Genomic DNA, 13,751 nt, shown 5'->3' with positions numbered 1-13,751 from the left:
GCAATTGGTGCAAGTGCGAGTCCGAGTGAGATTGAGATTTGAGAAACAGAGAGCAGACAATAAACACAATACACGTTGCAGTTGCGCAGTTCCCCTTTCAGTCCCTCATTCATCAATCATCATCACTTTCTCTCTCCCAGGCAAGCCAAGCCAAGCTGATTTTCTTTTTCTTTTCTTTTTTCATATTTTATTTTACTTCGAATGTACGGTCCGTTTGGTTGCCGAGAAAGAAAAAGAAAAAAAGTTGTGAACTTCGAATTTGGAATCTATCCACCTGTTTGTTTGTAGATTCTTTTCGATTCAAAACTTTCTCCTTTTGTGATTTCTTTTATGACCTAGGGTTTTGACCTGCACTGCACACACCCTCTTTTGTTATTGTTGTATAAAAATAATTAAATGTTCTTTTAATCTTCTTGAAATTATGATTTTCTTTATATGGTTTTGATTTAGGGATTTCGATACTATATTTGTGTTCATTTCAAGCAAGCAGTTGAGTGTTTGATTTAGTAGTGCTGTCTGTTAGTAGTGCTGTCTGTAATTCAGCTTCGCAAAATCAAGTCCGATTGTTTGCATTTTGAATTAAAAAAAAAAACTTTGTTATGTGTGATATATATTAATTTGATTGCTTCTAAATTCAAAGCAATGCTGAACTGATTTTACGGTTGGGTTTGTTACAGCCAGGGTCAGGGTGAGCGTGGTTTAGCTTCAGCACAATGACAGAACCTTCTAAGGTCATTCACGTTCGCAATGTGGGCCCCGAAATATCTGAAGTATATTCTCACTCTATTTTCTTTTAAATTCTACTGTCCAAATTTAATGAGACTGCCTATCACTTTCGCATGAACTGATCACTTTTTCTCCACTACTCACAGTTCACGTGCCCCACAAAAGGAAAACCATTTTTATACATGCATATGTCAAAGGTGTTTATGGATGGTAATAATCTCTTGTGAGAGACTCTATATTATAGTTAGTAAGTTTCTTAAACTAAATAGTTTTAAAATCCATTTTTTTTTTAGTAAGTTCACCAATACACTCTGTGAGGTTGGAAGATGCTTGTGTTGGAACAAACGCATAGATTGTTTTTGGAACTTAGAAGATTCGTGGTAGTGTTTTTTGGTTAAAAGGTAGCTGTGTCCCATTTGTGTGAGTTGAGATTTGAGAGTTTATTGACTTTCTTAATATAAGAGCACTGTTGGGTACATTAGGGTTTTGGGTTTGTGAGAGTGTTGAGTTTGTGAGTGTTATTGGGAGTTAGAGATTTAGGTTAGTTTGTGTTTGTGAGGCTTGATTAAGTTTAGTTGTAATCTATATTGTTGATAGTAGATTTTGGTTGGTGTTGGCCATGGAAGTAAGCATGACTTGGTTGAATCAAGTTAAATTTTATGATTTGTGTGGATGTTTTTAAGTTCTTTTGGTGTGAATGTGCTTCCGTAGTCCCAAATTCCAAATTTCCAACATACCCATTTATATTGAAGAAATAGAAAGAAGTTGGGGTCTTACTTGGATGGCTACCATTGTTTAACTCATAGGAACACAATCTGGTAGGATTTATTGTAAAAAAAGAAGTAAAAATTGCAACAACTACGTTTAAATTTACTAAAGAAATTATGTAGCAGTAGATAAAAGATTAAGATAATTGCTGAAAGAAAAATTTCACCATAATATTTACTTATCAGCTACTCTTCTTTATTCAACATATGTTCAATGTGTATTTGCACATAGAAAATAGGAAGATTGAAAGAGTTGATCATTGAAGTGGAGGATATGAAACTGAAAAGAGAAATCAAATTTACAATATTCTCCTCTTGTACTATGAACTTTAGAGATTATACAAAAATCTAACCTTTTTGGAGGGTTTCCTTCTTTACTTTCATTTTAAGCTTCTATACAAAAATCTAACCTTTTTGGAGGGTTTCCTTATTTACTTTCCTTTTAAGCTTCTTGCAGTCTAAATATATTATTTGTATTACATATATGCATGCTCTTGCAACGTGGATTAGGAGTAAAAAGTATAAAGTGCTAAGATGAGTTGATTCAAACATCTTATATTGAAAGTTAATGTTGTATATAAATTTGATTATTCTATAACTGATATGGGTCATAAGGTTTTTATTTCATTAGGGGTCATTGATGCGTTTCCTAATATTGGTAGCATCACTTTGTAGTTTTAATCATAACTAGAGCTGTAAATTCAGTGGCAACCACTAATTATAGGGGGCATTAATTTAATTTTTAATGCTCAATCAAGTGCCAAGCACAACTAACCAACAAAATAATTGTCATATATTTTGGTTAGAACTAAGAATTTTGGAAGTCACCTTTTGTGATGCCCCATATTTGATTGGATATTGATTAAGTGTGTGATGTATGGGTGTGTGACATTGAGCATGTACTAGGTGATCTAGGTTTTATTAACAATTACAAAGAGCTTCAATTGTGACTAGACTAGGGCATAGCGCAGATGTGACTAGCACTTTTCTTTTTTAATTGGGGAAAAGTGTGATGCCCTAGATTTGATTAAGAGTATGTTGTGTGGGTGTGTGATGAGTCCCATCGGGTATATAATTGGTTGATATGTCCTTTAGTAACAACTAAGGAGCCTCGATTGTGACTAGACTAATCTTTTTGAGGTATAACGTAGATGTGGCTAACCTTTTTCCTAGGCTTAACTAAGGCCAACCACTAGATATGTTTCAGTTGATGCAAACTTTAAGTGGGGTGGTTCAGCAACAAACCACTACTAGTGATAACTTGACTAGAATGATGGAGCAATGCCAGGGTCAACAAGGTGGAATCGATGAATTTAAGAGACTAGCTCCTCTAGTTTTTGAGGGAGCCATTGAACCTTTGGAAGTGGAAATGGATAATTGAAATGAAGGTGTTTAGAGTGCTAAAATTCTTAGGGTAAAAATGTGGGTTATGCCACCTACATGTTGTGAGGAGATGCTTATAATTGGTGGAAGTTGGAGAGGACAAGTGTGGCCACGAGTCAGAATCCTGTACTTGGAAGGTGTTTAAGGCTGCATTTTATGAGAAATACTTTCCCAAGAGTGATCGCTTCTAGAAAGAAAATGAGTTCATTCAGCTAGAACAAGGAAACATGATGCCTAGTATGCAGCAGAATTTGCTAAGATGGTCAACTAAAAATGGCAACACTCCCTGATTGATTTGGGACCTTGCTCTCTTCATTTGCCACTAATGCAGGAGCAAATTTGGCTAACTAGCAGATTCTGCTTTTGGCAATTGTCGAGTTTCCTTATTTCATCTTAATGAACTTATTTTCTTTCTAGAAGCAAACACTCTAGGGAAAGTATTTATCATAAAATGCAGCTTTAAAAACTTCCCAAGCGCATGGTTCTGACTCTTGGCCACGCTTGTCCTCTTCTCGCTTCTACCAATCCTAATTTCCTTGCAACATGTAGGTGGCATAACCCACCTTTTCACCCTTAGAGCATTTTAGCACTAAAAACCTTTTCCTTTACAATCATCCATTTCTCTACTTCCATAGGTTCAATGGCTCCCTCAAAAGTTGGAGGGGAATCTCTTAAATTCAGTCATTCCACCTTGTTGACCTTGGTGCTACTCCTTCATTCTAGTCATCCCCAGTAGTGGCTTGCTGCTGAACCACCCCAATTAAGGTTTGCATCAACTGAAACATATCTAGTGGTTGGCCTTGATTAAGCCTACGTTCTTGTCATCTGCCTTGCTGATTCCCATCATTACGAGAATTGTTGCTAATGTCCATGAGTCTCCTATTGCATGGTGGCATCTTAACCTATGTCCAATATACACTAGCATGTTACGAAAATTCTAATTCAGTAAAAATTGTTAAGAAAATCAACTTTTAGGTACCATAGGATGTACCCCAAATTGCCTAAATTCTACCCCGCTCATAATTTTTTATTTTTTTATAATTTAGGAAATCCTAAGGATCAAACCTTGAGCTTTGATACCATTTTGTAACACCCAAAGATAAGCATTGGTCATATCTGCACTATAACCCAAAAGGACAAGTCTAGTCACAATTGAGGCTCCTTGTAGTTTTTAATAAAGCCTAGATCAATCCAATATATGTGATATGCTCGATGTGAGACTTAGCATACACTCAATCAACATCTAATTAATCTGGGGGCATCACAACTTTATTAAAAAATAATAAAAATTTAAAATGTGTTATATGCTATACTTTTGCCTGTTGTGTTCTAAATTTATTTTCATGTACTTGTCTGTATATATTTTACAGATTTTGTATCTTGATAATTACATCTTTGACGCAATTTAAATTATTCATACCAGAATGATTTGCTTCAGCTATTCCAGCCATTTGGAGTCATAACTAAGCTTGTGATGCTTCGAGCAAAAAATCAGGTTGTGACTTTGTGCAAAACGTGGTAGAGACAGTTTTTTTTATTTTTTAAATTAAGCCAAACCATAGATCTGACACATTTTATTTTGTCTCTGCCATGCATGCAGGCTCTTATCCAAATGCAAGATATTCCTTCAGCAGTTAATGCTCTGCAATTCTATGCAAACGTCCAGCCAAGCATAAGGTATAACAGATTGTTTACTTTAAAAAAAAAAAAAAAATATTGGTAAGTTACGCATCCAATGGGTTTTGAACCCATGACCTCACTACCCATCCATTCTTATGAGAAGAGGAAGTACCATTTATGTTAGAGCTTATTGTTTACTTTGGTATTTGATTTCTTTGTGATAGGTTTTATTATTTTACTATCACCTTAGTCTGCAGAGCTATTATGCACAATTTGTTTCCAAACTAGTCTAATTTCAAGATTTCATATATGGTTTAACTCTCCTTTTGTTTTGCCCCAGGGGGAGGAATGTTTATGTCCAGTTCTCATCACATCAGGAACTAACAACAATGGATCAAAACACTCAAGGGCGAGGAGATGAGGTTGGTACATTTTTAATTATTATTTGAGAAGTATAATTCATATACCTTGTTATGTTTATGGAGGAAAGCAATGTGTATAGAAACTTTTCTGTGGCCAAAATAATTTTTAATAATTTCCTGCATAAATAGTAGAAGTAATTTTTCTAATAAGAAAAAATTGTTGTCTGCTGATAATGCAGTAATAAGGTGGATACTTATCCCCAAAAAAGGAAAAAAAAAAAAAAAAAAGAAGAAAAAAGAAAAGAGAAAGAAAAAGAAAAATTGTATGATAATGAGGATAACTGTTTCTTGTCTGTTGACTGCATATTATATTGCTTATTCAATTACTCTAGCTGAGATACCTTTCTAAAGGTTATCTAAGGAACGTTATTCATGTGCTTTATGCACACAGTTACTGCTTTGCTTCTACAGTGCTTTTCATTGAACTTTGAACATGATAGTATATCAAAAGAGAAGAGGAAATTTTTTTTGTTAGGATAATTGTTTGGCTTGAATCAAAACAACCATTTTCTTTTTTTCTTTCTGATTTTTTTTAATATCTCACGTTTTATTTTCTCTTGTTTACCTTTTCTTTTCATCTTGACCATTTTTTTGGCAATCTCTACTTTACATAGGAGATTATTATTTTCTCTGGATCTTTTTCTCTATCTGTATTCCTCTATTTATTCTCTTCTCTCTCTTCTGTCTATCCTGTTTTGCTGCCGGGCACTATCTGGATGCTCAGCCAAATCGAATTCTTCTAGTTACAATTCACCACATGCTATATCCAATAACAGTGGACGTGCTGCATCAAGTGTTTTCTCCGCATGGATTTGTGGAGAAGATCGTCACTTTTCAGAAGTCAGCTGGTCAGCCTCTTCAAGTTTTCTCTCTTTCTTCCTTTGTCTCTCTTTATATTACATTTGTCTTACAGCTGGATGGGTCAATGTTGTTTTGTGGAAAAGAGCCATGTTAATTAATCTCATAATTGGCATCAGAATGGCCCTTATAAATTGCTTTTTAGATAAGAAATGCTTGTAGTTATAATTTTTAAAAATGTAGTGGGTGTACTGTTGTTTGTATGATCATATTCCTTGTAATCTAGAATGAGATAGGTCACTCTAATAGAAATATTCATGCTCTCTTATTTTGTTTCTAATAGCCTTTCATCTTTTGTGTGCAAACTATGTAGGCTTTCAAGCCCTTATTCAGTATCAATCACGTCAGAGTGCTGTTGTAGCTAGAACTGCACTTCAGGTATTGTTCTTTATGAACTGGAAGCTTTCTTGACGTCTAAATCCTGGCTTGATTTCCAAAATAGTTTTAATTGTTGTTGGTGTTATGTTATAGGGACGTAATATTTATGATGGTTGCTGTCAGCTGGACATTCAGTACTCGAAGTAGGTTTTAAACCTTTTAGCAGTTTGCATTTTGCATGTATTTGGGTTCCCAAAGCTTTTTGTCAGCTTGCCTGTGTCTTTGGGTGTATGCTTATTCTTTCATTATTGTTTATTCATCTGTTCTGGAGATTAATTTCCCCCCCTTTTTTTCATGATCCAAGCCTTGACGAGTTACAAGTAAACTACAATAATGAGCGTTCTAGGTGGGTGGTAGCATGTGGATTATGAAATCAATTACTCTATTTCTATGACATTAATCCTTCATTGGTGCTAAATTAATTAATTTATGTCCATCATTGCATAGGGATTTCACAAACCCAAATCTACCTACAGAACAGAAAGGCAGATCATCACAAGTATGTGCTTTTGTCCTTTGATGTTGATGTTATGTGCATTTGTAAAAATGTTGTGCTTTGCCTATTATTCTAAATTTTTTTGTTCCATCATGTGATAGCCCGGGTATGGGGATGCAGGAGGCATGTATGCCCTTCAAGCTACTGGGCGGGCAGGTGCTTAATTTGACAGTTGTAAATTGCTTTAACAAGTCAATTGTATTTTGTGTTCTTCAACCATTTACTGATGAGTTTTTCTTTTTAATGTCTTCCAGTTCCATTTCCACAGGTGGGTATTGATCAAGCCATGAAGAAGTCTTGAATAAGATAATTATCTGAGTTGGAGGATGCTATCTATTTATATCTTTGTGGTGGATAGTATGGGATGTCTACAGATTGACTATTCTCCTTTTCTATCTAGTCTTGTGTTTGAATTAAAATTTTTGTTATAAATGTACTATGATTGCCTTAAAACTTTTCTTTTTAAAAACACTATTGGATTGGATGTCTATCATAGGAGGTCATTCTTTTTTTCAGTTTATGATTTTGATGGATGCTTGTAATTTTTGTATTTGATTATTTTGGTCCCCTGCTGTATACTTCCTGTATCCTTGGGTGACTCCTTTTTATGACTTTGAATAAAATTTTCTTTACTTAAAAAAAAAAAGAAAAAAAGAAAAAGAAAAAAGAATTCAAGCTTTTCATTTCCTAGCATACAATGGACTCATTCTTATAGACTCATCATAAAATCTACTTTAAAAGTATTTGGCAATTGAGAAGACCTATTTATTTTGTTATATCTTTTTTGTTTGGTGCATGTGGGTGAGATTGGAGGAGGGAGGTAGGGAGTGTTTTTTTTGGGTGATAAACCAACAGTTTATTTTTAAATGAAATGACTTGTATGTTAGAAAGATATGTTGGAAAGGAAAAGAATGCTATGATTGTATTCTTCTAGAAAGATTCCATTGGTGAGGCATCCCTAGTGAGTTGTCCATATTCTAGACACTTATAGAAGATACTATTGGTGAGGTGTCTTTACAACTGTCACTATCAGAATATTCTTTGTTATATTTTGTAATTTTTTCTTTCTATATATGTAATGGATTGAGTGAGGGCTTTATGGAAAATGGCTCCATTTTTCACCCATATTTTCTCTTCTCATTAACATTGTACAATTCCAAACACTCAGAGCAAAGGATCCATAGATACACTCAGAGCCTGACCCTTAGGTTAAGATACATCCAGATTCTACAATGATCTTTCACAGTTAGGCAGAATTATTTTGAATTACAGTGATGGAAATTCCCCAACTCAGCACTAGACTATTTAGAATTGAACTGCAGCCAACTCCTTTGTATTCTATCCATGCTCTGGCATGATTTATGCTTCTAACTCTCTGCTCCTCATTTTTTATCTTCCTTGCATTGGTTCTGAATTTCCTTATAAAGCCGTAAATGATAAACAGCTTCCCACCTAGGCCCTAGCTAGCTTAAATGGAGAAGCTCATAAGCTTCTACCTTTCAGGTTTCTGATTCCCAACCTATCAGCTCATCCCATGCTGACTGAGCATTAGAAACTAGACAAACTCCCATGACCTCCAAATTTTCTTGGTGAAAGAGCATTAAAAAAAGAGATGGCTCTTGCATTCAATGCATATTCTGCAGAAGATACAGTCAGTGTCACCTGTAGAACCCAATTGCAGCATTCTATCTCTTGTAGAAAGCCTGTTCTTGAGTGCCAAACAGCTGACAAATGCATGCTTAGGAATGTGCATTGAAACCAAATTAGTTTCCACCATGGCGCTTCTTCATACTTTGTTATCAGCTCCTCCCAGGATGCTGCACATGTGAATATGCCTGATCTAGAAGCAGACTGGATAACCCTGTCCCCTTCTTTCAGCTCCGCGCCTCCACCAAAGCATAATTTGCTTTGGATTGATATCAGATCCAATTCTTGTTATTAAGTACACTATTAACCTCAGCATCAAGTCTGCTCGCTGCATCATATATGACCCTATAAAAATACTTCAGGTATAGGGTCCCATCTCGATGCCATCTATCATGCCATAAGAATATCTTTTTTCCCATATTTAACCTTAAAGCTCAGAAGGCTTCTGGTAACATTACTCAATTTCAGCATTTTTCTTTTCTCCATCCCCCAGTGTTGGAGTTTTAACTGCAATACTAGCTAGCTAGTTGAGCAAGTTCAACAGGCATAAATCTGCGGTGATTTGGGCTATGATCCCTCATTGTCTTATGTGGGGTATTTGGTGAGAGATGAAATGCTTGTACTTTTGAAGTAAGTGAGAGATTAATTCCTGACTTGAATCTGTCTTTCTTTCAGACTTTGTTTGAGTGGACAAATGCTTTGGGTGTTTTTACTTTTAATTCTTTAGCCTACTTGCTTGATTGCATGCACTGTAGTGTTGCTGTATTTCTGGCTCCTTAGTACACTGATTGTGTGCTTTGGTTACTTGTTTAATTTTCATTTTCTTCAAGGAAGCATTATTTAGTTATCAAAAAAATTGCAATACCCTTTTTTTTGAGCATAGGATCTTGCTAGGAGATATCGGTTTTGGTTGACCCTTGTTTTGACAATTATTCCAACTTCTTTAACTTCATGAGACTCCCCCATCTTTAACATACATTGCAGTTCTCCTTAATTATATGTATTTTAGTAGTTGCACTAATTTTTCCCTAAACATGCACCTGATTGAACATTTTGTTTCTTTTCAAAATCTAGATGGCCAATACAACAGCCATTGCGGCTGCCTTTGGAGGAGGTTTGCCTCCTGGAATAAGTGGGACAAATGACAGGTGTACAGTCCTTGTTTCCAATCTCAATCCTGATGTAAGAAATTTTTATTTTTATTTAATTTAAAGATTTTGCTCAACTATTGTCTTCATGTATTACAATCCTTTGTTTCAGAGAATAGATGAGGATAAGCTCTTCAACCTTTTCTCTTTATATGGAAACATTGTGAGAATTAAACTTCTCCGCAATAAACCAGATCATGCACTCATTCAGATGGGTGATGGCTTGCAGGCTGAACTGGCAGTTAACTTTTTGAAGGTGAGGTTTGTATATATTTTCCAAATATGTATCTTAAAATTTATTTCATTAAACTGTGATTAATAAGATTCAATTGTCTTTTTGTCACTGATTCCCGTAGCATGTCAATTTATTAGATCTGCTGAGGGAATCAAGTTATGTTCTTAGTATACAAGACCTTGCAGGATTTGCGGACGCATTTTCTTACAGTTGTCTTGATATTTTGGTCTAACTGTTCAAGTGGAACTTTATAGGATCTAGAATACCCTTTTTTCTTTCTCACTTTTTACTGACAGAACTTGATAATTACAGTACCTGTCAGAAAAAAAAAATCTCCATTTACATTGATTTACGGGGTCTCCAAGTTCTGGAATAAAAATAGTGAGAAATATGGATGGTAGTTTGTGTTTCAACTTTTTGGTTTTCATATTGGCTAATGCAATGTCAATTTTGATTTGCAAGAGCTAATCTTATGAGTCCAAGTTGAAGACTTTCTTCACTTGAAAATTTGTGAAATGGATTGTTGATTTATTATGCTCATTAACTAGACCGATTGGCTCTCCTGATGCAAACAAAACAATAGGCAAGCAGGAATTGAAATGAAATTAAAGGCTAAGTTGTTTAGAAGCGCAAGAATGAGAATTCAACTCTTCAAGAGCACTCTCTTGGAAACTAGCACTAAGGCTAAAATATGTATTCTAATCAGACTGAGTTCCAAGTGCAGCAATGGGCTATTTATACAAGCTGGGCTCAAGTACTAGCTCTTGAGATCTCTAACTAACTCAGCACATGGACTTGCACCGGTTGGCACAAGGCCTAACTAACAGTTAACCAAATCTGTTTATGGACATGATCTATGCCACCTCTATGCAAGGTGATGGTTGTAATAAAATCTGTTGGAAGCCGGCTAAGAGTTAAGGTTTTGAGGTTCATGGATATTAACATTCTGTATCCCCTTCTAATGTCATGTCATTCCCTTGGAAATTGGTGTGGCAAGCGAAGGTCCCTCCTAGTGTAGCCATTCTTTTCATGGTCTACTACTTTGGGTAAGATTTTATCTCTAGATAATCTTCAGAAGAGGAGAATTATGGTTATAGATTGGTGTTGTATCTTGTATGTGCATACGGTGTGGGGAATCGGGGAATCGTCTTCTTCTTCATTGCCTATATAGTGTGTGAATTATGGACAATGGTGTTTAGCTTGTTTGGAATCCAATATAGCTTTGTGGAGGTTTGTGACACATTGCAAAATGTGGTGTATTTGGAGGGAATTGAATGCTAGAAGTTTTGAGGGATGTGAATGTTCTATTCTCGAGATTAAGTCCTTTTTCTTTCATACTTTACTTGAGTGGAGTTTAGTTTTACAAACTTTTATTGTTTTTCTATTTCTGATTTGTTGGATCATTTTAATTTGGGATCTTGATTGTATTGTACCCATAGTACATTTCAAGTGCACTTGGGTCTGTTTTGTTTTCAATAAAATTTTCTTTACTTTATAAAAAAAAAAATGACACTGAAATACTTCATAAAGCTAGTAACTATACTCCGACTTCCTGCATAGGGTTGCAAGGCATGCTTTAGGCTGTGTTGCACCAAAGCTACCACTACTTGGCTAGCTGCTGCTTCTAGACTTGCAGCCATCTTGTTGATTATTCTAAGGCATAAAGTCGCTGCATCATCGCCAATAAGTTCTGGCTCAAATACACGTGTTCCTCCCACATGAACGAGTGGAGTGCAAGGTTGTGGGTTCTAAACCATTGGGTGTGTAACTTACCAATAAAAAAAGCTAGAAATTTGTCTCATGGGATAGGGAGTTATAATGGGTTATGACAAACTTGAGGAGAAAATGTTTCTGTGTTCCTGTCATTAATCTTGCCTGGACTGCACGTATATTTTACCACATTTGGATTGGAAGAAACACTCGAATCCATGGAGGGGAGTGTCAAAGTGAGGAGTCTTTGTTTCGTTATCTGTGCTGTGTTAAGGATAAAATTTTCTCTTCCAAGCCTATGAAAAGATCAAGGCAAAGCCAACGTATGAACCAAAGATGGGAGTTCTTTACTTTCCAATTAAGTCCCTAGTATTTGTTTTGTTTCTGGTTTCCATTGTTTGAGTTGTAGATCTAATTGTTTGGTCTCTGCAGTTTTTTACTGCTTGATTTTGGTTGTAAGTTCTGATTTACTTCTATTGGGTTTAATGAATTTATTATCTAAATTAAAGTCGATTATGATTTTACTTATCTTTTTAGGGTTTTGATTTTCTCATCATGAGTTGTCAACAGCTGTTTTTTTTTTTTTATTTATTTTTATTTTTTTATTTTTATTTTAACTATGGAATAGAATATGGAAACACTGTTCCATGATTCTGAAAATCAATGAATCAAAATCTTTGTTAACCATTCAGTTTCCAAAACATGAATGCTGCATTCAGTCATTTGAAACCACTGATAATGAATGAGTTAAGGGGTGGTTGGTGGTAGTGTTTGAATAACAGCACTTCATAGTTTTTGGTCGTCACATCTAAAATATTGCTTCTCACTTTCCCTCTGTTGCAAATTATGGGCCTTATTGTCCTACATGATATGTCACAATCATTATTTACTTGAAGGAATCTGTTGAAAGCACTGTGTAAGAGTTATTGCTAAGTTCGTTTTCTGCAGTGAGTCAACGCTGATTAATAATCCTTTCTTTTAGTTGGTACTAATACCTTTTAAATTGGACATGTAGGGAGCAATGCTATTTGAGAAGCCAATGGAGGTGAACTTTTCAAAGCATCCAAATATAACCCAAGGTGCTGACACCCATGAGTACATAAACTCAAATCTCAACCGCTTCAACCGTAATGCTCAAAAGAATTACCGCTACTGCTGCTCCCCCACAAAAATGATACACCTATCTACTCTCCCCCAGGATCTCACTGAGGAGGAGATTGTGAGCCACTTGGAAGAACACGGCACCATTGTCAACACTAAGCTTTTCGAAATGAATGGGAAGAAGCAGGCCCTGGTTCTGTTTGAAACTGAGGAGCAGGCTACTGAAGCCCTTGTGTGCAAGCATGCTACCTCAGTTTCTGGGTCCATAATCCGGATTTCCTTTTCCCAGTTACAGGCTATATAAGAGAACTTGTAATAGAAGGATAACTGGGTAAGGATCCTTAAGCCTATTGGGGTAAGGATATTATGTGCTGCTGATGGTTTCTAAACTTTCTTATAATGTGGTTTTGATTGCTTTTGTACTGGTGGGACATACTGTTTGAATTTCTTTAATTATCCATCTTTCTCATCTACAGTCCTTGTACCAATGATTGTTTAGGTTCCTTCAATAGTGGGGGTAGATTTCTGACTGCAGATAGGCACAGTTTTGAGGGTAGGACTTAGGAAGAAAGAGTGAGAGAATATTACCTTTTCAGGTAGAGGGATCTCTTATGTATCTTTGTTGTATATGTCTTTGTAATTCAGGCTGATCGGGCCATGTCTGTTGTATCTTAATGCCCCTTTTTCCCGTCAGTTGAGGGATGAGCAACTTTTTGAAGTTTTCCCATTTCTTCTATCTCCCCCCTGTTTGTTACTCCTCTCTGTGAAAGACAAATAAAATAGTCATTGCTTGTCTTATGGTAGAGGTTTATCGGTCATCTCACTGCTTCTTCTTGGCCCTTTTCCTCCCCTCTCTCTCTCACCTCTTCCAACTCTTAATTTTTGGGATGTCTCTATTCCAATTTGAGAAATGGTTAATTGCAGGTCCTCCCAATGGGGAAAGGTGAAATTATTTGCATTTGGTAACGATTTTAGAGCTGTATTAAGCAAAAAGGTGATTATATTCAAACATATATATATTTTTTTAAAAGCCTCAGATTGTGAACATTATTAAGGAGTAAAGTAGACAGTTTTTATTTTTGGTTATAATCCCAAATAAAATGGTCATTGCTTGTCTTATAGTAATCCCAAGGGTTACTAAAAAATACTTATCATTGGAGTATACACATGATATGTTATACTTCATGAGCTTTTTTTTCACTCATCTTATTCAACTTAATAAAAGATGTTCAACCTTGGGTAAGGTTAGCCTTTTAAGAA

At 35.6% G+C, this 13,751-nt stretch overlaps 1 protein-coding gene across 1 annotated transcript; it reads left to right on the top strand.

The window, feature by feature from the left end:
* Window positions 1-693: 693 nt before the first annotated feature.
* LOC115975515 (polypyrimidine tract-binding protein homolog 3) lies at window positions 694-13,289 on the top strand. The gene is made up of 14 exons (XM_031096317.1): window positions 694-770; window positions 4,300-4,371; window positions 4,477-4,553; window positions 4,837-4,918; window positions 5,643-5,766; window positions 6,090-6,154; window positions 6,248-6,297; window positions 6,459-6,500; window positions 6,602-6,653; window positions 6,752-6,806; window positions 6,905-6,918; window positions 9,372-9,479; window positions 9,558-9,701; window positions 12,406-13,289. Exons 1-14 carry the CDS (start codon window positions 714-716, stop codon window positions 12,793-12,795), a joined length of 1,332 nt encoding a protein of 443 aa, XP_030952177.1. The 5' UTR covers window positions 694-713; the 3' UTR covers window positions 12,796-13,289.
* Window positions 13,290-13,751: the final 462 nt, after the last annotated feature.

This window comes from Quercus lobata, chromosome 2 (assembly GCF_001633185.2).
Source record: "Quercus lobata isolate SW786 chromosome 2, ValleyOak3.0 Primary Assembly, whole genome shotgun sequence".
NCBI classification, from domain to species: Eukaryota; Viridiplantae; Streptophyta; class Magnoliopsida; order Fagales; family Fagaceae; genus Quercus; species Quercus lobata.
This window is presented reverse-complemented; position numbering and strand designations above follow the sequence as displayed.

What these genes read in the sequence shown, in the direction of transcription:
- LOC115975515 (XM_031096317.1), top strand. Translation starts at nt 714, where the DNA reads ATGACAGAACCTTCTAAGGTCATTCACGTTCGCAATGTGGGCCCCGAA. An exon ending in TGGGCCCCGAAATATCTGAA is followed by an intron (nt 771 to 4,299) that starts GTATATTCTCAC and finishes TATTCATACCAG; the next exon opens with AATGATTTGCTTCAGCTATT. An exon ending in TACAATAATGAGCGTTCTAG is followed by an intron (nt 6,501 to 6,601) that starts GTGGGTGGTAGC and finishes ATCATTGCATAG; the next exon opens with GGATTTCACAAACCCAAATC.